Below are 24,283 nucleotides of genomic sequence, written 5' to 3' on the forward strand. Positions count from 1 at the left end.
GTCTATGTGTCTATGGTCTGTAGCTGTGCTTGCACAGCCTCTTCTCCAACCAGGCCCCGGTGATCCAATATCTCCTGTCTACTCCAAGCCAAAGTGTGTCTGGAACGTGCAGCCAGCATGGTCAGCTGGGCAACTGCACACAATAATGGGAGCTGCTAGGTGTGCTCTCCAAGCTAGACAATCAGGAAAAGGCATTTCAAAAAGTCACAGGCTTTAAATGAGGGGTGGGGGTATTCCAGTCTCCATGAGTCCCAGGCAGTAGAGTTCACAATTGTGACCAGAGCAGTCAGTGTTGGGATTGTGGGACAGCTGCTGGAGAATTATTAGGGTCAACAAAATTAACACATAATTCACATTGCGTCAACCTCAATACATCTACCTTAGCTCAACACCATTCAGGGAAGTGGGATTACAATATTGGCTTACTGAAGAATTTACATGGGTGAGAGACAAATTTAATTGTAGACATATGCACAATTTGGTCGACATAAGGTGGCTTACATCCACCTGACTACATAGTATAGACCAGGTGTAAGTTGCCTGATTTTGAGAAGTGCCCACAGATCCCACTGAGGTCAATGGGAGCTACAGGTAGTTAGTACCTTTGCAAATCAAACTATTAAGAGTCTGAATATGATCCTGAACAATTAAGGATATGTCTACACAGCAAAGAAAAACCCATGGATGGCCAGTGCCAGCTAACTTGGGTTCATAGGACTTGAGCTGTGGTGCTGTTTCATTCCTGTGTAGATGTCTGAGCTCGGGCTCTAGGGCCTGCGAGGTGGGAAGGTCCCAGAACTCGGACTCCAGCCCAAGTCCAGAAGTCTACACAGCAAGGAAACAGCCCCACAGCCTGAGCCCTATGAACCCGAATCAGCTGGCACTGGCCATCTGCAGGTTTTTCCTTGATGTGTAGACGTACCCTTAGTGGCAAAGCTCTCAGTGCCTTCAATGGTGTAGGATCAAGAACTTAATTAAGTGCCTAAATATGGATTTACATTCCACTTCAAACATTTTGGCCAAAGGCTGGGTTGGTTTGTTTTGCATAACATATGTACAGCATGTTTACAACTTGCATACATTGTGATTTATTGGATTATTTGAGAAATAGACAAACTGCTCTCTAGTTACAATTAATCATGCTGTCTAAAAATATACATATAAATCCACCTATAAAATCTCTGCGATTTGGACACTGTATCTCCGCTTAATTGTCTCAAAACTATTATCTAGAAACCTTTGTAGGTCCACATGACAGCTTTGTTTGGATAATGAGCAGAATGCATATGGCTCTAATGTGAAAAAATGAAAATATTTTATAAGAGAAAATGTCACTGAATAGATATAAGTTGTTCAGTCTAGGAAGAAAAAGCCCATGGTGTAGATTACTCAGCAGTTCAAGCTGTATTTTGCCTTTCATCTTAGAGACAGCCTCAATGACAGAATGATAACTAAAAAGAGATAAAAGGACATGGAGATATACTGCAGTGAGGTAAAGTATATGCAAGCTGAGCATCTGTGTGCTTGGAAAGATCTGTACTGACACAATCAGGAAAAGGTAATGCATGAGCGGTGTTTTCTGCTTCTTGTTAAATGATTGATTGAGTATTCTCTTTGCCTCTAGACAGAGTTCAGAGATCAGGATGACAGATCAGATTTCCTTACTGGTAGCAAAATTTCACTAACACGCAGACCAATCCCCCTCCCCCCAAAAAACCTTAACCCTTTGGGTTTTTTTTTAATATTCGGCATTGCTGGCTGATATAAAACATTGAAGGTCCTGCATACCTAGCATTTGAAGCAGCTAGCAAGGAGGTGTGCTTCCCTGCCTCATTCAGTGATGTTCTGACACTTAGCAATTACAGAGTATAGTGCGTTTCATCTTCAAAGTGCTCCACAAATACTAATTAATTGTGCCATAATTAAATTAGAATTTACCCTCTTTTGTTACAAAAGGATATGTTAAATTGAAGTGCCTGTTATTAAAAATCCCTTCATTCCTTAACAACTGGATCCTTGAACTATAGATATTTTTCTTTTTTTTCCCCCTCCCCATCTCCATAACACTGGAAGCAACAACAGAAAACCAAAACATTTTCTACAGAAAAGGAAATTTTGGTTAGGGGATCAGAATTGTTCTGCCCAATTCTACAAAGAGCAAAAGCTAGAGCAAGCATCTGTCCAGCCCCTTGGCACATACATGTATGTAACATTGTTAAACGACGACTGCATATGCAGCTGCATTCCCATAGCGCATTAGCGCTCCCATCTGTTTCCCATACTGCCAACAGCAGTGGCAATATCTGCTACGTGCATTGTGCTATGTGATGTAGGAGAAAGAAGAAGCTAAAGAAAGCACGTCACTGTAAAAACAAATATTTTAAAACAGGACTATCCTCACCACACTGCCGAGTGCCAAATAGGGAGAGGGATTTGAGAAGGCCATTTAGTTGCCTTTGCAATCTGGCTAGAGCTCTGTTTTCTCATCCAACTTCCCCAGAAATGAGAGAGAGTTGACAATGAAGAGTGAGGTTTTTCTCTTGTCACCTGCTCCTAGTCAGAAGAGAGGTGGTGGGTCTCCTCTATCCCCTCCCATCACAGGAGAAGGAAGAACCAGTGATGGAGATGGATCTTCCTGTAGAAGGAGCAGATGGGGTCTTCTTGCTGAAATACCTATACTTCTCCCTTCTGGCACTGCTACCAGCTCCACCAACTAGTAGTGTTTTCCCCCAAGAGGAGTAGGAGCTCCACAGCGTGCCCCCTTCCTCTCATACAGCTGGACCATGTCAGCTTTGATGTGTTCAGGGCCTTCCACATTTGCAGTAGGAAACAGCAAGATTTGGCCTTTAATATACGCCAGATTCAGTCTCCTCATTATATAACTGACAGACTCAGAAATGGAGCTGGATAGCTTAGGAAATGGCACAAAGCAATGTGGTCTTTATTATGCAATTTATTTTTGTTGCAAGTCTGGCCCTTTCAGTAGCTTTTTCTTTTTTAACAAGTATTTAAGTAGTCTGCATGATATCTTTATTTTTGTTGTTGTCTATGTTTTGACTGGTTTATTAGAACTTAGAACAAGTACCAATTTAGCAGGATTTTATGACACAATAAAATAATCGCAGAATTTTAAAATATTGAATCGTCATCATGTAAGGAGCCTATGTCTGTATATGTATATTGAGAACAGTTTGAACGACAGAGTCCAGATTCCAATATGCATAATAAACATTTCTGGACTTTTTCTCTGCTTTCAGTATCTTAAGGAAGTGGTTCTTCAATGGTGATCTATGGACCAACAGCTTACTGATCATGTGGGGCCAGATTTTCACAAGAGCCACCAGTTAGATTTTCAAGTGCTTAGTACACAAAATTGGGGCCACTTTTTTTTTTTTCAAAAGAGTTCTGCTCCCATTGAGGCACTGAAACCACGGCCAGATTTTGAAGCGTGCTCAGCGCTGACATGTACCCAGCATGCTGAGCTGTCCTGAAAATCTAGCCACTTATTTTGATGCCTAAATAGGATCTGAGGGTTTTGGGTTTTTTTTGAGAATCTGGCACTAATTGTGGCTGATGAGCTCTTTTGAAATGTGTGGCCATCAGACTGGTTCTCCCCCTTCTCGACATCTGATTTGTGTCCATTTATTCTTTTACGTAGAGACTGTTCAGTTTGACCAATGTACATGGCAGAAGGGCATTGCTGGCACACGATGGCACATATCACATTGGTAGATGTGCAGGTGAATGAGCCTCTGATAGTGTGGCTGATGTGATTAGGCCCTATGATGGTGTCCCCTGAATAGATATGTGGACACAGCTGGCAATGGGCTTTGTTGCAAGAATAGGTTCCTTACAGACTGCGCCCCAACCAGAAGCAAATACTCACCAGCAACCACACAACAAAAACACTAACCCAGGAATCTATCTTTGCAACAAAGAAGAAATGGACACAAGTCAGACGTCAAGAATTATAACATTCAAAAACCAGTTGGAGAACACTTCAATCTCTCTGGTCACTTGATTACAGACCTAAAAGTGGCAATTCTTCAATAAAAAAACTTCAAAAACAGACTCCAACGAGAGACTGCTGAATTGGAATTAATTTGCAAACTGGCTTGAATAAAGACTGGAGTGGATGTGTCATTACACAAAGTAAAACTATTTCCCGATGTTCATTCCCCCTCTCTCCCCCGCTACTGTTCCTCACATGTTCTTTTCAACTGCTAGAAATGGCCCACCTTGATTATCACTACAAAAGGTTTTTTTTTCCTCTCCTGCTAGTAATAGCTCACCTTACCTGATCATTCACGTTACAGTGTGTATGGTAACACTCATTGTTTCATGTTCTCTGTGTATATAAGAGAGTAGTCCCGCACTCAGTAGTCCCATTGAATTCAAAGATATTACTCACTGAAGTAAGGATTACTCATGAGAGGGGGATGGAGAACTGGTCCCTAATTTAGTACAGTAGGCCTTACAGGCAGCCAAAAAAATGTTTAAGTTTGCCAATTTGTATATATTTCCTAATACAGAAAAATGGATTAACTTTTTTTTTTATTAACTACAGCTGTTATCTTGTATTTCTGCTTGAGTCAAATTTTGGATTAGAGTCAGATTTTTTGATTCTATATTATAGCACATGCTCATTGTGAAAATGATCTTTACAATAAATGAACATGTGTTTCTCCATGTTCAATTTGGCACTGCATAAATATATACTTTTTGTTCCATAGTTTATAATATATATGAAAATTCTAGGGAAGGGCAAACTGATTATTAAGTAGTTGAAGTGAACAAATATTTCTGTGCGTTCAGTTGACCAAATTTTTGCTTTGCCCTTTCCTGCTTTTGTGGTCACATTATAAGGGAACATTTAATTGTTTAGAGGTTTGGGTAGTCTTCAATTCAGGGGGTGTTGTTTTTTACAAAAACTAAATTTTGGGCAACATTTGGTTTGACAGTGTCCTTTAAAAAGAGCGACTATTATGACCCATTCTCACTGCTATACATACTATGTACAGTCTACGTTTATTTTATTGCCGTACTTCCATGAGATGTTGTCTATGCACCAGAAGACTCTTTCACAGCAACTCTGAGGAGATATATGTATATATTGATTTAACTTTATTCTTTCTGAAGTTACTGATGGTTTTGTAAAATCTAATGTTAAGTACAAATGTACGTGGTATCAGCATATATGAATTCTTGAAAATACAGCTGGTGTATTCAGGGAGACAGAGTGGATCATCAGGCTAGCTTTCATTGAATTAGTATAAACACACAGAGAGAATAGAAACTAACATCCTGCAAAAAGGACCCAGCCTGACATATTTCTTAGGAGACAACTTTAACAATATTTCTCAACAAACCTTTTACAAAAGGAACCTATTTTAAGATGGCTAAATATTTGGAACTACTATCCAGTATAACTTGCTCTACTCAAATATATGAGGAAATCCATAAAAACAGCAATCCTGGTCTTTTAGTAAGGTTACGAAATGATACATTATGTAAAAGAGTTATTGTGGCTCTTCAGTTGGCACATATGTATATAGAACAAAGGAAAGTAAAAAAAACTACAGCGTATACATTTCTCATAAGTATAATTTTGTCATGAATATTTATGTAATGTAAAATAAAAAAGGAGCTTAAAAATTAGATGAAACAAAACTTGTCCGACTCATCGGAGGAATTTATGCTAAAATCAGAATTCACTGGTTACAGCGAAACCAGGGAGTGTCCATTAAACAAACATTTAAAAAATGGTGGGAACCCTCATAACCCCAAGCAAACTCTTACTTTAACTTCCACTGTCTTTCCTCCATGCTCGATATGCCTCTCAAGGTATTCTGAAGACAGCAGATCACTGTAACAACAGAAAAGGAACCATGAGCATTGAGTACATAAACTTTTGCACTACATCTCAGCTAGGCTTGTTTAAACATTTACATCTGAAAAGCACAAAAACAGCAGGATACCTTCCCTGGCATGTTCCGAAAACTCACTGAAACAATTAGCTACAGCAGAGATGCATTCTGTGTGTAATAGATTTATATTTAAACACAAAAAAGGAAGACTAGAGTCTAGGCTGAAATTTTTGGATCCAAAGCCTCAAAAACCAGTCACTGATAATTGAAAGACCAGGTAGGCTGTTGACATCCAAAAGAGGGTGGGCAAAACTGACAAGGAAAGATTATTACATTTTTCCATACATTAAAGGGAAACCATATACTTTCAATCTGAATGATTTTTTCTGGTTTACATTAGGAGTAAATAATAAAGAACACACTGCAAGTCACCTCTATAACATATTACATTTGAGCTGAACAAAAAATGGCAGCTGCCTTTAGCAGACCCCTAGAAAAGTAATGGTGCAGTATTAAGAAAAAATTCATAATACACAAGTGCACCATAAAAGTGAACTCAGAGTCAGTCTAAAGCAGTAGGTAAGATCATAATGCACAGGGGAGTCGAGCCAGGATAAGGTCTGGCTATCCTGCTTGCCTTTGGCCATTCCACTGGGATCGATCAGGTTTTTGTATTGGTTTGTTGACTAGCTGACAGAGTGTCACTCTCAGACTCTTGCAGTGGATCTGTCTCAGAGCCATTTATTTACTCTTGCTTTCTCCAGGAGTTCAAAGGCTTTTATCCATATTATTTAGCCAAATGTCTGCAGGGACATTGCTAAGCAAAACTTCAGGGTGGCCCAGTCAATGGGAATTTTGCCATTAACTTCTGTGGGATCAAGATTTCATCCCATTGCACAGTGCTAAGTAGATTAAGGAAAATAAACAAAAATACAAAGCAGACATTGGACTAAGGGCAACATAGTGCCTCTCCTCATAAGTCATGTGCCCCAGCCCCCTAATCATTTTCATTGCCCTTCACTGGACTCTCTCCAATTTGTCCATATCCCTTCTCTAGTGCAGGGACCAAAACTGGATGCAATACTCCAGATGTGGCCGCACCAGTGCTGAATAGAGGGGCATAATCACTTCCCTTGATCTGCTGGCAATGCTCCTACTAATACAGCCCAATATGCCATTGGCTTTCTTGGCAACAAGGGCACACTGCTGACTCATATCCAGCTTCTTGTCCACTGTAATCCCCAGGTCCTTTTCTGCAGAACTGCTGCTTAGCCAGTTGGTCCCCAGCCTGAGGCGGTGCATGGGATTCTTCTTACCTAAGTGCAGCACTCTGCACTTGTTCTTGTTGAACCTCATCAAATTTCTTTTGGCTCAATCATCCAATTTGCCTAGGTCTCTGTGGGCCCTATCCCTACCCTGCAGCATATCTACATCTCCCCCCAGCTTAGTGTCATCTCCAAATTTGCTGAGGATGCAATTAATCCCATCATCCAGATCATTAATGAAGATATTGAACAAAATCAGCCTCAGAACAGACCTCTGGGGCACTCCCCTTGATACCGGCTGTCAACTAGACATCAAGCCATTGATCACTACTCATTGAGCCCGACAATTTAGCCAGCTTTCTATCCACCTTATAGTCCATTCCTCCAATCCATACTTTTTTAACTTGCTGGCAAGAATACTGTGGGAGACTGTATCTAAAGCTTTGCCAAAGTTAAGATATATCGCATCCACCGCTTACCCCATATCCACAGATCTAGTTATCGCATCATAGAAGGCAATCATGTTAGTCAGGCATGACTTGCCCTTGGTGAATCCATGTTGACTGTTCCTGATCACCTGCCTCTCCTCCAAGTGCTTCAAAATGGATTCCTTGAGGACCAGCTCCATGATTTTGCCAGGGACTGAAGTGAGGCTGACCGTTCGGTAGTTCCCCGGGTTCTCTTTCTTCCTTTTTTAAAATATGGCCACTATATTTGCCTTTTTCCAATCGTCTGGGACTTCCCCCGATTGCCACAAATTTTCAGAGATAATGGCCAATGGCTCTGCAATCAGAGCCATTTCTAATGGCTTTTGCTTTCTTTCCTTCTGCTAACTTGTCATGATTTTACACATGCAAATCAGCTATTTGTAGAAAGCTCGAAGGCCTAGATGATGTTTTTCTGACTACATCCCTTCATGGTTTAAACCTTTTGGGAGAAATGGTCTCTTTTAAGATATGTTTAATCCATGCCTGCTAAGATAATATATGGTATTTCTTATTGCTTGCGGCCTGTTCCATCTAGCAACAGTTTATCCTTTCACTGGGATACCAAAAGCATTACTATAACCAAAAGCACAAACTCTACCCTCAATTACTCTTGTGCAACTCCACTGAAGTTACAGTTGTATCTGTGTTACTGAGGTCCGCAGGGAGCTCTGTGCTACAACATACAGAACACGATAAGGTCCTTTTCCCATAGACTGTATAGTCTAACTAGGCAGACAACAAAAAACACACTGAGACCAAACATCATAAATTGGAGAATGTGTGTGAAGTTTTTTGGGAGTACTATGGGGGACTGATAATGGGTGGGTGACAGTATTATTATTATTATTTTATTTTTAAACTGGCATGGGGTATTGTAGCCTTCACAGAAGATGTCAACATGACTTGTCTGCCCCCTAATTGTACCGCTATAATAAATCTTTTAATTACACGCAGGAGTGTTTTGTTTATAAACATAATTTCCCACAAAGAATGCCTTATGATAATATATTTATTAATAATTTTAGCACAGTGCATGGGAAATATCACAAAACACCAACACACGCAGTTCTATTTTCACCTTCAATAATAATGAAGCATATAGATTTGGCTAAAATAAAATAGTTATTTCAAAACCATATGATGTAAATTCCTGGCCAAGGCCAATGGAATTAATAATTGCTTAAGAAGCATAAATCAACGAGCAATCAGCAATAAAATAATTTGTATTTCAGCTGGAATAAGTCACATGGTCCTTTATCTATACAGTAGTGTTGCAATAGAAGCAGTTTGGTTGACAGCCACCCCATCCTTAAAATCTATTTCTGCTGGCTTAAATATATTTTTTAAAACCATACAGCTACTATAAATGAAAATCTGCATCTGAATACAATAAACAACAATAAAAAAAATCTCACAAGAGCTAAGGACATAGAAAATCATGGTGACAAAACACCTATGAGCATAAACTGAACAGGCTGTGATACAATGTTTTCAGAACTATAAGCTCAATCAGTGAGATAAACTCCTTGAAAAGGAGCGAGCAAAAAATCCCATATGTTAAGTTCTGAAAAAACATTTCACAAGAAACACATGTGAACTATGACTCTGAAAATGAGAAAGTAATTATGATAATGCCAACAATCTGCTTTTGGAGTTTTTGTTTCTTATGAAAACTACAAGAGGGAAAAATGGTTATTTTAAAAATGTACACAAATAGAACAGGCTAATCACCATCTGTTTACAATACCACCAGCTTTTAGCACTATTTTAACTCTAAGTCATATCAGCGATTCCATATGGATCAAGAAATAAGAGTGATGTTTTATAAAAACAGAGATGGAGTCCCTGCCTTGAACAAATTACAGTCTTAAGAGGTCAGATTGCTGCTACCCTTCCTAGCCAATTAGTCCCAGTGATAGAACACAAGGAAACTAGAAGGCTTAGGGAATAAGATTTGAGTGTTAAAGAGGGGTCCCAGTTCAGGAAAGCACCCTTATTCAGGAAAGCACATAAGCATGTGCTTCAGAGTTGTCTTGAATAGGTACAGACTTAAGCATGTGTATACATGGTTTTCCTGAATTGAGGCCAGGAAAAGGAGTCCACAGAGAATAGGTGGAATGTGAAAAAAACAGTCAAGGTGTTGGAGATTAAATGGGTGCAGAGACTATGAGGGAGAAGAATCTGCTGTGGAGATGTAAGTGGGTCAGAACTAAGTCTGGAATGAAGATCATGGAGAAAAGAAAGGAGAATATAAAACAATCAGACTGGAAAGAAGAGGAGACAAGTCCATAGATCTTGAAGACTGAGAGAGAGAGAGAGATTTGTATTTTATTCTGGAACAGAAAAGAAGACAAGGAATATTTCTAAGGATGGAAGAGATGTGTTCCCTTTTCCAGGTGCAAGTGAGAGGAAAAAAATGGATTTTGAACAAACAGACACCTCAAGGGTGGAGATTTAGGGAGAGCATAAAAATGGAATTAAGGCATTCCAGATGACTGGATCTGAATGCAGGAATAGAAGTTATGAGAGCAGAGACAGATGTCCTATGTAGAAACAATAGACAGAATTCCAAACCTAAGAGATATGGGAAGCACAAGAGAGCTCAGAATCATAATCCTAAAATGCAGTCTTGTGTCTGCATATGATACATCAATGTTATAGGTGAGAAATAATGATTGAATTTACTGTATCTGATATTGTTGCCCTTTTCCATTGTACCTTGTGGAACATTTTTGTGAATGTTTTTCTTCCGTCTCTTCTCTGTCTTTCTTAAAGTTCATCCCTTTCCACAGTCCTCCATTATGTGTAACTAAAAATTCAGCAAAAGACTTTAATGAGAGTTTAGCTTCAAGTCAAACACAGTTTCTGACAATAGGATCAAATATGAGATTTGAGTTGGGAAGTTTTACAAAAAGGAAAGTGGTGGAGTTTTGGCTGAAATGCTCTTCCTACCAAATTAGTAGATAGCCTTTCTGGACATGTTGGATTCGAGGTAAGTTACACAAAGTATAGATGTTGAGAAAATTCAGACAAAGAGAAAATGATGAAAGGCCCAAAAGAATGAAAGAGAAAAGGCTTCAGTATCATCTGCATGGTAATGATAACCCAAGTTGAAGAGATTGGTTCGAGGGCTGAACCCTTCGGAACACCAGAATGGAAATATCTGTGCAAGAAGAGTGCATACTGCCTGTCACAAGAAGTAGCTGATGGAAAAGTAAATATGTAACTAGTTTCAGAGTAGCAGCCTTGTTAGTCTGTATTCTGCAACAAAGCCCATTGCCAACTCTGTCCACATATCTATTCAGGGGACACCATCATAGGGCCTAATCACATCAGCCACACTATCAGAGGCTCGTTCACCTGCGCATCTACCAATGTGATATATGCCATCATGTGCCAGCAATGCCCCTCTGCCATGTACATTGGCCAAACTGGACAGTCTCTACGTAAAAGAATGAATGGACACAAATCAGACGTCAAGAATTATAACATTCAAAAACCAGTTGGAGAACACTTCAATCTCTCTGGTCACTCGATCACAGACCTAAGAGTGGCTATACTTCAACAAAAAAGCTTCAAAAACAGACTCCAACGAGAGACTGCTGAATTGGAATTAATTTGCAAACTGGATACAATTAACTTAGGCTTGAATAGAGACTGGGAATGGATGAGTCATTACACAAAGTAAAACTATTTCCCCATGGTATTTCTCCCTCCCACCCCACCCCCCACTGTTCCTCTGATATTCTTGTTAACTGCTGGAATTAGCCTACCTGCTTGTCACCACAAAAGGTTTTCCTCCTTCCCCTCCTCCTTCCTGCTGGTAATAGCTCATCTTAAATGATCACTCTCCTTACAATGCATCCGATGAAGTGAGCTGTAGCTCACGAAAGCTTATGCTCAAATAAATTTGTTAGTCTCTAAGGTGCCACAAGTACTCCTTTTCTTTTCGCGAATACAGACTAACACGGCTGCTACTCTGAAACACTCTCCTTACAGTGTGTATGATAAAACCCATTGTTTCATATTCTCTGTGTGTGTATATAAATCTCCCCACTGTATTTTCCACCAAGTGCATCCAATGAAGTGAGCTGTACCTCATGAAAGCTTATGCTCATATAAATTTGTTAGTCTCTAAGGTGCCACAAGTACTCCTTTTCTTTTTTTAAAAAAAAATGTGATTTACAAAATCTGCTTCTGAAGAGCCACTGAGATGGCACATTCCTGCATCTGACTGGCTGCAGCATTCAGAATCTCTTATCCTTATGCCCACTTTCTAAGCCAATCCACCCAGTCTTCTGCTTTCCCCTCAACCCCCAGTCCTCCATTCTGTTCAGGAAGGATTTGCTAACTCCAAACTCCATTGAGAACATCTGTTTATCACATTATATTTGTAAAGCTTTCACCGCACTCCATATCCCCTCTTCACAATTACTAAAAAAATTTTCCAATTGATATTTAATTTAATGGATATAGCTATTAAGTTAACCAGATGGGTATCTAGGGAGTATTAGCCTGAAAGAAGAAACAGTTCTGCTTCTCTGAAGCAGTAGCAGGAAGTGCAGGACAAGGCTGTAGGAGAAGAACTACTGTTTGAGGTGTCTTTGGGAGATGTGTACAGTGGCCATTTTGAGAGGAATGAAAAGGCAGTTTGAAACGTACATGTATGTTCTGACCTGAAGAACTTCAAGCTGCTCTTCACTTTCCAAATACTCTGGCCCTGCTATTTTCTGCTACTAAAAGCAAAACTTTTTTGGGTGAGGGAAAGGGGAAGGTGATTCCATGTACTCCCTCGCCTCTTCCATTTGGGTATTAAACAACAAACAATTACTCCAAAAAGAAATTAGGGATGTATGAGTAAGTTGAGTCCTCAACAGATCACACACAGACCCTGTCCAAACTCAGTACTTTCCTATTATTATTGTTAAATCAAAAACTGTAGCGCAATATGAACCTCAGCTAAAGCATCTGACACATGCTGGTATGTGCCTGGGATTTCCCTCTCCAAAACCTCTTCAGTCCTAACTCCTGACTCCTTCTTACCTAAAAATACACTCTGGCTCCATTGATAGCCTGGTGGGAGATAATTGATCACACCTGCCAATATGACTCAACAGTAATTACCCTGAATCTTACTGCAGGATTTAAGCATGTGATCTTAGAGTGGCTCAAGAGAGGAGCTCTGGAATCCTAAACAGGCCAGTAATGGGGGGATAAAACTTTACAACTAAACATAACGTTCTGATTTGTGAACAGCCAAGGTTTGGACTCCTGGAGAGGGTTAATTTCTTGGTGGAATGAGCATAAACTGCCTCAAGATGTTCTTGACTATTTTCATTTTATTTACCTTATGTCCATAGTTCCTATTATCACTTTGAAAAAGGAGTGGCAGCAAAAGCAGGGAGAAAAGCTTTCACAAAAGTAGCAGCACTTTCACTGCTCCATCACAAACAGCTCCTGGTTCAAACTCCAGCCTGACTGCTGACATGCGTAATTTTGCCAGCTTGGGTTCACCTGTCAATTTGTAGTTGTTACACCAAGGGCTTTTCTGGTCCATCTCTTTTCAGCCCTTGTGTTCTGACTAGGTAAGGTGTTCTTGTCTGCACAACGTTACTCCTTTTGACCCAAGTGGCTGGCCAAAGTTAAGGGCCCTGAGAGTTGCTTTGACTAGGAAGAGAAACTGATGATGGAGTCGGGTATCTGGTGACACAATCCTGATTATTTACACAGAATGTACAAAATCCTGTTCCCCTGAACACAGGCGTCAAACAACAGGAAACAGTTTCTTTGCTCATATCTCCAGCACCCTTTCAGCCAGTGCTCAAATCCAAACTCACTCTCTCTACTCTTTTCTCAAGGCCATGCTCAGTGCTTCTTTCGGCTCTGTCTTGCTGCCTACTCTATGCTTTTATGTGTTTCTCCCCTTCTTACACACACACAGATGCACAAATCTCTATCAAACAACACCCAGAGAAAACCCTCCACCCACATTGTTCTAATTCCTGAGCAGACTCAGATGGACTTTTTTTTCTAGGCAGTGAGGTTTGCTGGTGTTTTAGTGTGAGGCCCTTCTTTATCCCAAATGAAGGACAGCTGCTACACTCACCAGTTTCAATGATGTTTCACCCAACCCATAACAATAATAGGCATATAGTCAATTTTGTGGGAAATTACTGAAAAATTCTGCATGTAATGTCGAATGCTTAGTGCCCTTAGCTTCCAAGAAAAACACAAGAGCTAATATTTTGTACTGTAGGTACCGAGAAAAGAGATCTAGTCATGGTCTGACTTTAATATACCATACCATTTTAAACTATTCTTTTATGAAATCTAAATATAGTTTCCAACACAATAAAAGCAAGAATAATGCTTTCAAAGCTACTTAAAGTGCAATTAACCATTTCATAATTATACTTTTAAAAGAAAGACCCTTTGTAGAATCAGTGCTGCAAGGTGCACAAACACAATACAGTAGTTATTTTTTCTGCTAATACAGGGATTGTAACTACAGCCTACTTCTTCATGCCATAACAAGACTCCATCTACTTCCAACACAATGGATCGGCAACACCTCATGCAGAAATTCTTTGCAGTAACCAACAGGAGGCACTACTGCTGGAGATGCTCTAAAACTAGAATACGAATAATGGGCTGAAGATGGTATAAGGTATCAATCTTCATTGGAAGGGTGATGAAATAAGGTTTTTCTTGCTCTAACTTTCATGATCCTAAGTCTCAGGGCTTGCCTACATAGCAGAGTTGCTCCCTGGCAAGCTAGGGCGTGAATCCACATCGCACCAGCTTGCCGCAAACACAGTAACACTCTCTGTGGACTCTGCTCAGCCCAGTGAAAGTTCTGGAGTGTGGCTTAGTCTACAACACCAGGACTTTCACTCTGCTGAAGCAATGTCCACAGGGGATGTCAGTGCATGGCAAGCTAGTGCACTGTAGATTCATACCCTAGCTTGCCACACTGTAACTTCCCATGTAGACAAACCCTAGAAAGCTGAAAGCAGCCTGGGTAAAGGACAGGTACTCTGTTGTTGATTTACTCCTATTTCTGAGTACAGTAGCAATGGCAACACCAGCATCAATACAGCATCATGCTGTTTTTATTTATGAATAATTTACACAAGTATATCTTCATGCATTTTCATTTTTTTACTGAAATTTCTGAAGAAAGCCTATTAAAATGAACAGACATTTTTAGACTGAGTTTGCACCTCTACTACAAAGTGAAGAGAGCTTTATCAATGCCATTCTGTCCATGTGTCAATGTTGGGGGCGGGGGGTTCCTTTAAAGTTTGAGTGAATATAATTAATTTTAGTGTTTGAGCACATGAATAATACGGTGGGAGGCAAGCACAGAGCAGACAGATGCTAGACACACTTCCCACACAACTTTCCCAATGCAGCTCCATCCCAGCCTTTAATGTGCCTTTTCTTGCAATAGCAGAAACTACCTCCCTTGTTGAGGTTTTGTGATATGGAAAACATTTTCCCGAGTCAAATTTATTTCACTTGTGATCTAGGGTGCATTTAAATCCAGATCTCCATACTAAAATGGTTGTATGTTCATCTATTTTAGTACAGTAGCACTAGTCAACATTTGGTGCCAATTGCCCTCTCACAAATCAAACTAATTTCAGATTAAGGTACGTACCATAGTACCAAATATGAAATTACATCCAAAAACACTATGTTAAAAGATCATTAAGGTTGCAAAATCAAACACTGAAAAGTTAGAAAATGCCAGACTTAAGGATGCACAGGATGCTTAAGGATGCTTCATTTGGCCCCGTCGTGCATATCCATCATGACACAAGCTTTAATTACATAATCACATTCTCTGTTGTGATTCCTGTCTCACTTGGTAAATGGATAGTTTTTCTTCTTATCCCCCTCTTACAATGTGTGGCCACAGAGCTCTTTTAATTATACACTGTACAAACCCAGTATTGAATACAAAATTATTAATTTCTCCCTGGGCATTTCTATGATGCTCTCATTATCAGATCTGAGAATTTCACAAATATTAATGAATTTATCTACACATCACCCCTGTAAGAATAAGTCGCATTATCAGCATCATAGATGGAGATTAACACACAGAGTAAAGCCAAAAATATCAAAAACATCCTAGTGTTGGATGCCCAACTTGAGATACCTAGGGCCTGATTTGTCAGAGTATTTAGCATTACATAGCAGTTTGTATGTTCAAAGCACAGCTCCTATTGACTTCAGTTGTAGCTGTAAATGCTCAAACCCCCAGGGGTGTCACTCACACTGAGCACCCAGATAATGAGGAACACACAATTAGTAGCCAACTGTGAATATTTTGGTTAAAATGGCTTGCCCACCATCATATCGGAACTCTGAGGCAATCCAGTTCTACAGCGCAACATCCAACTGCCTCAGTCACAACACCTCCTCCTGCAGTCCCCTGCTCATTCACAACACTTCTTCCACAACAAATGAGAAGGGTTTCTACAGCCTCATTCCCTACATGACCCTAACTCATTCCCAGAACTCTGTCCCTCCTATGGGAAAAATAGTATGTGATCAAGTCATTAAAGATTGCGTCATAATTCATTCACACAAAGGGGCTGCATTAAGGTTACAGTGTTATAAACCCCTCTGTCCCCAGGCCTTCACCCAGCTCCTGTCCCCCTCTCCTCCTATCCACCCCTGCAATCTCCTGGTTTTTGCCCCTCTTCCGTTCTGTTCCTATTCATCCTCCTTCTTCCATTCCTGGGGGCTGGCGGATTCAGCCTCAGACAGATGCCCAGCATGGAAAATTTCAGCCTAAACAGTTAAAGTTTGGAAAATTATAAAAAAAGCTGAAAACAGGGTCTTATAATGGAAAGTCTTGGGTACTCAACTATTGACAGCACCATCAGCTAAAATACATACCATATACCAGATCCTCTGCACTAATCACCATGATGTCAAAGAACAAAATTACCATGTATTTTCTTAGATATTGTGAATTCTTCAAATAAAAAATGTTGTTATTAACATTATGAATTAAAAATATATAATAATTCAAATTATGGAGACATTTATCCTTATTAATGTCAACCTAATAAAAGTAGTGTCTACTGGACCAGAAAGGAGGGGAACATCACTTACCAAAAGAACAAAACAAAGTGCACCTGTTGTAACACTGTAATTTGTTCTTTCAAAAAGGACTTGTATGCTAATAGCATAGATGTTTTTCTGGGTTAGAAGTCGGTGCTCCCACTCATGATATTTGGCAGGTGAACCATTGCCAGAGATAGTGGGCAACAATGCAAACAAACCCTCAACTTGTCTGCCTTAACACATGCATAAGACAGATGGAAAAGGGTGTTGCTTGAAGGAGCTATCCACAGCAAAATGGAGCCATAAATTGCCAGTCTAGAGACATCACAAAATTACAGACAAAGTTAAAAAAAAAAAAAGTCCCAGCTGATCTTAAAAATGAACGAGCAAGCACAAGGACACCAGTTGTTTAACTATATAATCCAAAGGAGCTACAAATGGAAATCAACACTAATTATTTAACCATAGAATCCAGAATATAATCACAATACCCTGAGTATAAAGCCATCAATCTTGATTTAACACATAGCATGTACACCAGAATAGCTAGCATCCAAAAAGACAAATGCCAGCAAATTATGACTCCTTGGTCTTACTCTGTGCTGTTTGGAATCTGTATGGTTTACTGAATGGGAAAACAGTTGACATGCAAAGTTGACTGGCAGATTTGCTAGTCTCCCTCTGGCATGTATATTTTTTTAAAAAATACCTGGCTCATTAACCAAATCACATGCTCAATAGTAATCTCCACAACAGCTGTTCAAAACGATGCTCCACAGGTAGCCAACACATCACGAGGACCTACCAATATAAGTGCAGTGTTTATTACTTATTCTCCATTGCCACATGGATTAAAGTATGAGCTGATTCACACTGACAGGATTCAGTAGTGAAAACGACTTGAATCCTTGGGGAATCAGAATATATCCCTCTTTTATCTTGGTTATAGCTGGTGTACATTATAGGTTTTCTTCCATCCTCCCCTCCCAAACCTCCAGTTTAAAAGGACAACTACATCTATTGGCCTCATGATTCTTCATTCCCAAAATAACACTCAGAACAGAGCCAAATTCTGCACTGGTTTACACTGGCATATGTAATAGTAGTACTGACTTCACTGGGGTTACTACGGATTTAGAGCAGTACAAAGGAGTGGAGAATTTGATCCCCGATCTGGGCATATTAACCTTTTTCAGACACCCAGTTAACATGGCACAGATAGCACACAAAATCTTAGCCCATTCAAATAGTTCTGCTGCGGGCTCTGATATGACAGAAGCCATGCTGCTGACATCCACTCTACACACACTGCCGAGGGGCATCTGCTGGAGAAATACTCTAAAACATACAAACACGAATAAGTAAAAACACAGTTGTATTTCTTTTCTTGCTTCCGCTGCTCATCTGTTACATTCGTTTATTCACGACTTCCATTTTCTCCATCATTCATCTATTTCCACCATACTGTTCAGTATTTCCTTTGTCCCATTCACGTATTCTTGGCATGCACTGAATGAGGTCCTAAATTAGGACTAATCCCATTGCCTTGTTTGAAGAACTCAATTTTGTAGAATTCTCAAGATTAGAAAATAGGGGCCTGTATACCAGGATGTGTTGCACATTTCCTTTACTCAGAAAGGTGTACTGAGCTGCATTTTGCTGAATGTTACATGTGTGTTTAATTTAATGTACAATTGTTCTAACACATATTTAAAGAATTTAGTACATTTTATTCAGCCCTGCTCAACAATAAGCATCTGTATTTTTTCAATTTATCACATGATCAGTAGTTTAAATTTTAAAACTTATCGCATTATAAACTCAAATATTGATATAGCAGAAGCACTGAAATGCACCCTATGATGAAAAAATGATGGGAGTCAAAGTAGATTGCAATTTGGACTGCAAAGTACATTATTCTTTCCATGGTACTTAGTTTTCACATTCCCTAGAATCTGAATGACCACCTCCATTTTCCTTGCAGGAATGCCTCCCTCTGTGGGTGAAATGATGTCTTTTGCTGGCACCCGTGGGCCCACTTCAGTAATAGATCACGATTCTCTTTTCAGCATACAGCAGTTCACTGTGATTAGAATTTCTTCGTAGTCTGTCCTTATCCCTCATAGTCAATGTCTCATTCAAATTTGGTTTCCAAGATACTACCCAGTATTCCTCTTCAACATATAAAAGCATCTTCCTCCATGCTTTAGCCCACTACTTCTGATCATCATTTTTCAAATACTATATTGCATTTTCACCCAGAATTTAGTACCCATTTCATTTCCTTCAGGTCTGTCACATTTCCAATGACTTCACAAAATGTATCTTGTAGGAAAAGAGTTAAAAGATGCAACCACCTCCAAAATTGAGTATGTAGGATTTGGTTTGATTCTTAATGTGTCCTATTATCCTCTGTCAACAAATCCTGTAGTTTGGCAATACGCTTTATTTTCCTCTCAGAAGGCACAAGTGAGTGTTTCTTCTAAATAACTGAGGACTAAATTTTCCTCTTAGACAACTCTGCTCAGAGCTAATTTTTCCACAGCAGCCTTATAGCTGTCTCCTTGTTCATAAACACTACAACAGACTCTTTCATTACATGATCATTCATACAACATATATCCATTAATAACAAAAAATACTATATGCACATCAAATGGTGGGGAAATAATGCAGCTGCTGTAATTATTATATTGTATTGCTGTGCAAGTCTGTAGAGGGAATGACAGTATTACATACAGCATCGAGTACTGCTCCTCACAGTGCTCACATTTTAAATTCTGTATAGCCCTATCTGTGTAGCACCTCATCACAGGGACTTCTGTAGGTGCAAAGTGCCACTGTGACTAGGTGGAAGAGGTATGCTGGGGGCACAATATAATTTCATTTCTGGCACCATTCCCCTTGTTCTCCACCCCTTTCACTTAGCCACACTGCAATCTGCCCCTGGAAGCTCCCCATCCAGAACCATATGCTGACCAGGAGTTGGAAATACAGCTGAGTGACAAGGACTGATATTGGAATAATGGACACCTGCAATACAAATGAATCTATAAGGGTTCTGGCCAAATGGAGACACTTATGGGTGTGATTGATACCTGATCGTAGACTATAAAGTTGACTTAAAATTGTGCTTCAGTGAGTGTTGAGTATGAACTCCAGAAAAGGACACAAGATTTCTAACAAGAATCTTAACTTCAAATTTGCAGATGTCTTTGCATCGAATCTGATGTGCTCATGGATGCCAGGTTTGTATAATTTTTGGTGGTGCTCAGAACGGGTCCAAGCAGAGTCATCCCATCCATAGGATGGACCGGGGTAACCACCCTGGGCCCTGCGCTTTGGGGGGCCCTGCATTTCAGGGGGACACAGGGTCCAGGGAGGCCTGGGGGGATAGTGGGGGACCTGGCACTGGCAGCAAGCGACCTGGCCCCCGCTCACCCCAATCCACCCCGCTAGTTCCCGGTGTCACTCGGGGGAGGAGGTGGAAGCTGGAAAGAGGCAGGGTGGGGGCTTAGCGGAAGGGGTGGAATGGAGTGGAGAGGGGGCAGGGCACAGAAGGGGCAGGAAGAGCCAGGGCGGGGGTTTGGGGGAAGGGGTGGAGAGGGGGCAGGGTGGAGCGGGGCGGGAAGAGGCAGGGCAGGGCAGGGCAGAGTGGGCTGAGGCTGGGTCGCTTGCTGCTGCTGGCACCTGGCGCCCCACCAACCCTCCAGGCCTCCCTGGACCTCACGTCCCCCTTAAGCAGAGGGACCCCCAAAGTGCAGGGCCTGGGGCAGGTGCTCCTGTCCATCCTATGGACAGGATGGCTCTGAAAATATAAGCCCAAACCTTGGTGGAGCCGGGCCCATGTTCCTGAATATTGGTGGAGCATGGGCACCACAGGCCAATATAATTTGCCGCCTATGGATGTGCTGCCAGTGTTTTAACAAGGGATGCCCACAGATTCCTTATCCTGTCTTTCCCCTGTGGTAAACCCTGTGTCCCAGGGGTAAGTGTGGCAGAGAAGTGGGATGGCAATGTGTAAGAGGTGAGGAAATCATCCCAGCTCTTTCTTATTTTGGTGACAGAATTTAAACAAGGGGCTTTACTGGAAACCTCCAAGAGCTTCCTCTAGCACATCACTGCTAATCGGTTTTAAGGCTGTTTTGGAGTCATTCATGCAAACACTAATTCCAATAAGTGGCACTGCAATTTACACCACAACTATTTACAACTTGACAAAAGCACAAGTCCTTGAACATTTTATTATCCTCTTCACTATGTAACGTTATCCTCATTACTACACATATTTGGAATCTTCCTCAATATTTCTAAATGATTTATGTTCTAAAACAAGTTCCTTCCAATGTACCATGTGCTATTTATAATACAAAAAATTGAACTAATTTGAATTCAGTGGTTCTGTAGTGTAACAAAGTTGACAGTCAAGTACAGGGGAGGAGGACTGTGGCTTTCAGAACAAGGAAACACCTTCAGAAAGCTGTACATTATTTAGAAGAATATAATGCTAAGTTGAACAGTAAATTGAAATAAAGCAACCTCCAGTGATGCTAATGATTTTGATTTACTTTTTAAAAAATGAAAGGGGGGGGGGGAAGCATGAAAATGATAGTTTCCTCCATGGATTAGAAACATGTCAAATGAAAGTACCCATTTTATTCTCATCCACAATTGTTTTTAAATTAAAATAAAATAAAGAGAACCACATTTACAGAGTTGTTTCTAAGGCTCAATCCTCCCATTGCAGTAACTGGATGTGCTCCTGTGGGTGAGCTTTGCCTATGGGACTAAAGCTTTCAGGATTTTGCCTTAGTGTTGGGTGGTCAGAACCAATATAAAAAATGCAGCTGTGTCTTAATGCATAAACACGTAAATTGGTGCACATTTCCCCAGCAGTCTTCTGATTTCTCCCCTAACAGCAGCACACAGTTAACAATGTTTGGGATGGGACAGTGTCATCTAAAACTGCCACTTACCATACTCTGTTTATAGCAAATAGCTGTTTGAAAGGAAAACAGTTAAATTGCTGGGCAAATCAAAGGAAAGCCTTAATAGGAATAAACAACTTTTCCTTTTTACAGCTGTGTGGGTTGCAGATCAATGTTATGATGAGATGGAGATGACAGTACGCCAGAGCAGCTAGGAAAGTAGAGCATAAGAATAGATAAAGTGATGCCTGTGACACCTCAGAAGCCCTAAGAATGTGTTCTGAAGGATGTTCTCTCTAGATTCCCAACTGGCATGCTCCCATCTTCTGTCAAGAGACCAAGGCTAATGTTTTCAAACTCAGGTGCTTGAAAATATGAATGATGATGCCAACTTGGGCACCTAAATAAGACTTGGGATTTCCAGAGGTGCTGAGCACTCGTGTCCATTGACCTGAACAGGAGTTATTAGTGCTCAGAAGCTCTGGAAATCAAGCCTCTCTTATTTAGGAGTCTAAATATGGATGTAGGGTGCCTAACTTAATGCACTAGAGTTTGAAAATGTTGGCCAAATTGCATTATGGGAAAGATTCAAGATGTTCAAAGTTCAAAATTGGGACATAAATCCAGTTGTGGAGAGGAATCCAGCAGAGACAAATGAGCTTCATAGGAGCCCATTTGGTGGGAGTGCATGGGAGAGACAGATAGACTGTACAGATGGTACACACATTGCAGGGTGGAAAGATTTAGTGCCTTCCTATATTCCCATGTGGTTCCCCTACAAAACCCAGGCTCTATGCACTAGTTGAGAATTTCAGTTTATAGCAGTAGAGCAAAGTTCTGCTATTTTTCCTGCTAAAAGGACTCTGCAGTTATCCCTGTCCTCATGAAACCTACTGAACAACTACTTTGCAACTTTTTTGTAATATTTTAAAGCAGTGGCTCTAGACCTTTCCAGACTACTGTATCCCTTTCAGGAGGCTGATTTGTCTTGCGGACCCCAAGTTTCACATCGCTTAAAAACGACTAGCTTACAAAATCAGAAATAAAGATACAAAAGTGTCACAGCACACTATTTCTGAAAAATTCCTTACTTCCTCATTTTTACCATTTAAATTATAAAATAAATTGTGACTCCCAGGTTGAGAAACACTGATACAGTATATAGTGCAGTATAAACATGTCATTGTTCGGATGAAATTTTAGTTTGTGCTGACTTCGCTAGTGTTTTTCATGTAGCCTGTTGTAAAACTAGGCAAATATCTAGATGAGTTGATGCACCCCCTGGAAGACCTCTGCATATCCCTGGTTGAGAACCACTGTTTTAAAAAGCTAAGATTAAGAGAGCCTGTTTTTAAAAACACATCTGTCTTTCTCGTTATTTAAGGGCATAGTCTTTCTGATATATAGATGAGAAATGTGTCTACATACCCACATGATCAAAGTAATGCACTTAAATTTTTTAAAGCAAATTTCACTTTGAAACAAGGCATACTGCAGCCTTCCTTGGTGAAATAATGAAAAATGACATAGAAATAGTCCAAACATTTTTTCTATTTGGTATCACTGTATTTGTCTGAAAATTTCCCTTAAATAGAGTCTAATTTAACTGCAGGAATACTTGCAAACTACTCAGATGCTTCAGTGCATTTCCCTCAGAAGATCTTATTCCAGATGCCCAAGTGGTAGGCAAAAAAAAATGTGTTTTGTTTTTTAAAAATAAAAAAGCATCTCTCAGATTGAGCCTACTTTCACTGACGTCAAAGCTCCCTACTGATTTCTACTGCTTCTTTCTTACAACTCAGAACCTGAAGTACTTTACAGAGTTAAATAATACATTTGCAGTGTTAAATAATATATAATTGCACCAGGAAGAAGGCATTAAGGACAACAGCATGCAAGGAAACGTGTTTTCAACTTGAAATGACCTGAGTCAGAGGCAGAAGATGAAGAAAGGCTGCTCCAGGAGCAGGAGCTGCAGCAAGGACAGAGTGAGACTGTGTAGAAGAACAGAATTTATACTTTAATCCTTAGTTTCAATTTGATCCTTCAAGATATTGACTGTCTCAACTCCCATGTAAGTCAATAGAAGTTGAGGGCACTCAGCACCTTGTAGGATCAAGCCCTCTGTGATGATCAGAGAAACCACTTACACCAGTTTAATTTAAGATTGTATGTATGGTTCTACAAAAACGGTATCCTTAAACATTCATGAGTATTTCTGCCTAACTCAGTCTATGCCTTTTATTCTCATTCACAAAAAACAAAACAAAACTAAAGCAGACATTTACACAAAAAACAGGCATTCAGATTTGCTACTTGGGTGCACTAGAAGGCAAGATGGTGTCAAAAGAACACACTCAGCAAGAAGCAGGATTCCAGTTCAGTGCTCAACAGAACTGTAAACTGATGGACTGGCTTCTGGCTGCCTACACTAGCACACCACATCCTCAAGAGGGTATGGTATGCTGCCTTGGCAACATAGGCAGCCCTCCCTCCCAATATGCTGGAGGGTAAAGCAGTAGCAGGGGACACAAACTGCTCCTTTCTAAAGGAACACTACTCTGAGCTCCTCCTCTCACAGACAGCCTAAGATAGCTTGTCCTGAAACAGCAGGATGTGCAGCCATTTTGCTGGCATGCGCCGCTCTCAGC

General features: G+C 40.3%; 1 protein-coding gene and 1 long non-coding RNA gene across 19 annotated transcripts in view; both read right to left on the minus strand.

Moving 5' to 3' along the window:
- Window positions 1–24,283, minus strand: part of ADAM22 (ADAM metallopeptidase domain 22) — a 203,045-nt gene that overhangs the window by 108,274 nt on the left and 70,488 nt on the right. For all 18 annotated transcript variants that reach the window (XM_043509370.1, XM_043509365.1, XM_043509369.1 and 15 more), the window contains exon 4: window positions 5,800–5,866. In XM_043509370.1, the coding sequence (XP_043365305.1) occupies window positions 5,800–5,866 (67 nt within the window). The remainder of the gene's footprint in view (window positions 1–5,799; window positions 5,867–24,283) is intronic.
- On the minus strand, window positions 6,312–22,935 carry LOC122459011. The gene is made up of 3 exons (XR_006279419.1): window positions 22,789–22,935; window positions 10,306–10,310; window positions 6,312–6,322 (listed from the first exon to the last, which is right to left on the minus strand). It is a non-coding gene; the product is annotated as an uncharacterized LOC122459011 (long non-coding RNA).

The sequence above is a fragment of the Dermochelys coriacea genome, chromosome 2 (genome assembly GCF_009764565.3).
Source record: "Dermochelys coriacea isolate rDerCor1 chromosome 2, rDerCor1.pri.v4, whole genome shotgun sequence".
Lineage (NCBI taxonomy): Eukaryota > Metazoa > Chordata > Testudines > Dermochelyidae > Dermochelys > Dermochelys coriacea.